Source organism: Quercus robur, chromosome 5, assembly GCF_932294415.1.
Source record: "Quercus robur chromosome 5, dhQueRobu3.1, whole genome shotgun sequence".
Taxonomy (NCBI): Eukaryota; Viridiplantae; Streptophyta; class Magnoliopsida; order Fagales; family Fagaceae; genus Quercus; species Quercus robur.
Window position 1 is genome coordinate 1,668,302 of NC_065538.1, and position 2,208 is coordinate 1,670,509.

General features: G+C 45.4%; 1 protein-coding gene across 1 annotated transcript; it reads left to right on the top strand.

Annotated features, from left to right (window-relative positions):
- Positions 1 to 824: 824 nt before the first annotated feature.
- On the top strand, positions 825 to 1,856 carry LOC126725491 (uncharacterized). Its single transcript, XM_050430253.1, has 2 exons — positions 825 to 1,186; positions 1,418 to 1,856. Exons 1-2 carry the CDS (start codon positions 825 to 827, stop codon positions 1,854 to 1,856), a joined length of 801 nt encoding a protein of 266 aa, XP_050286210.1.
- The last annotated feature ends 352 nt before the right edge of the window (positions 1,857 to 2,208 follow it).

Genomic DNA, 2,208 nt, shown 5'->3' on the forward strand with positions numbered 1-2,208 from the left:
ATTTGCTCCTCTACCTGGCAGTATCCGTAACTGCAGTCAGCGCGGCCTTGATTAGGGAAGAAAACAAAGTATAGCTCCTAGTATATTACATCAGCTAGGCTTTTCAAGGAGCTGAAGCCCGATACCCGAGGATAGAGAAAATCACCTTCGCCCTGATCATGGCCTCAAGAAAACTTCGTTTGTACTTTCAGGCTAAATCGATCATAGTGATGACGAACCAGCCTATTAAGAAAGCAATGAATAAACCTGAGGCAGTTGGACGGATGGTATAGTGGGCTATTGAGTTCAGTCATTTTGATGTGCAATATCGCCCCCGGATGGCCATAAAAGCCTAGGTACTGGCAGACTTCATAGCGGAATTCACCGCTCTAGAACATGAAAACAAATAGGATGAACTTTGGACGATCCACACAGACGGATCATCCACTCAGAAGAGAGGTGGAGTAGGTGTTGTCATCACCTCCCCTAAATAAGATGTTTTGAAGTATGGAGTCCAGCTTAAATTCCTAGTAACCAATAACGAAGAAGAGTACGAGGCATTATTGATAGGGCTAAGAATAGCTCAGGCACTTGGAGTTAAAAACATTTTGCTAAGGAGCGATTCGCAGCTCGTCATAAGGTAGGTTAAGGGAGACTTTGAAGCGAAGGAGACAAGAACGCAGAAATACCTCAAGTTGATGAACCAGTTGGTGAGCAACTTTGATCGTGTAGAGTTTGTTCAAATCCCATGAGATCAAAATGCTGAAGCAGACAAAGTGGCCCGGAGTGCATCAGCAAATGATCAGGTGAATGATTGGAGACTGGAAGAACAAAACTCTTCCAATATGGAAGAATTTCAAACATTCCCTGTGCATGCCCGCGCCGGATGGACGACCCCCATTCTATCCTACCTCAAAGATGGACGGTTACCACCGGATCTTGAAGAGCCCAAGAAAATCCAGAAACGGGCTGCCCGGTTCACGGTGCTGAATGACGAACTTTACAAGAGAGGCTTCTCCCAACCTTACTTGAGGTGTGTTGAAGAGGAAGAAGTCAAATATGTTCTGGAAGAAGTGCATGGGGGAGTTTGCAGCGATCACATGGGGGCAAAATCCCTCGTCAAAAAGATCATGAGGGCAGACTATTTTTTGCCCTCAATGCAACAAGATGCAACAAATTTCGTCAATAGATGTGACAGTTGCCAAAAGTATGGAAATGTCCAACGACTCCCAGGGGAGAAAATGACGACCATTTCCTCACCTTGGCCATTCGTACAATGGGGGATCGACATTATGGGCCCTCTACCTTAGGGAAAGAGGCAAGTGAGATTCTTACTCGTCGCAATCGACTACTTCACGAAATGGGTGGAAGCAGAAGCACTGGTAACAATCACTGAAGCAAAGGTACGAAATTTTGTATGGAAAAATATTGTATGCAGGTTCAGGATCCTAAGGACGATCATCTCAGATAATGGCCGTCAGTTTGACAGTCACGGATTTAGGTCGTTTTGCTCGAGCCTAGGCATAAAAAACAAGTACTCATCCCTAGAACATCCTCAAGCCAATGGACAAACGGAAGTAACAAACCGAACCTTGCTAAAGATCATCAAGGCTCAGTTAGTGGGGGCAAAGGGAGCATGGCCCGAGGAGTTACCAAGCGTTCTATGGGCTTACAGGACTACAACACGAACCCCAATAGGAGAGACGCCTTTCAACCTGACTTATGGCACAGAAGTAGTCATCCCAGTTGAATTGGGAATCACCAGCCTCAAGAGGGAGTTCTTTGACGAAGAAAGCAACGACGATCAACTAAAGCTGAACCTGGATTGCCTGGACGAAGTCAGAGACCTAGCCTCCCAGAGGATGACCAAGTGCTAGCAGAAGATGGCTGAGTACTACAACCAGAGGGTAAAGCTCAAAAGATTCAATATCGGAGATCTCGTCCTTCAAAAAGTGACACCCGCAGCGAAGGACCCAGCACAAGGCAAATTAGGACCAACCTGGGAAGGACCCTACAAGGTCGTCCACTACTTTCGCTGAGGAAGCTACCACCTAGAGGATATGGAAGGAAACAAGCTACCTCATCCATGGAATGTCGAGCACCTAAAGAAGTATTACGAATAGGAATTACAGCCTAATTGTAAGCAGCCAGTAATACCTTAAACTTTTCCTTTTCTGTTATGCAAAATGAATAAACGTATCATTCAATGATTGATGTATTCTGATTATC

Bases quoted from the DNA above. Each gene is read 5' to 3' on its own strand.
- LOC126725491 (XM_050430253.1), top strand. From the start codon at position 825: ATGGAAGAATTTCAAACATTCCCTGTGCATGCCCGCGCCGGATGGACG. The intron at 1,187-1,417 runs GTATGGAAATGT...TATTGTATGCAG, and splicing joins AGATGTGACAGTTGCCAAAA to GTTCAGGATCCTAAGGACGA.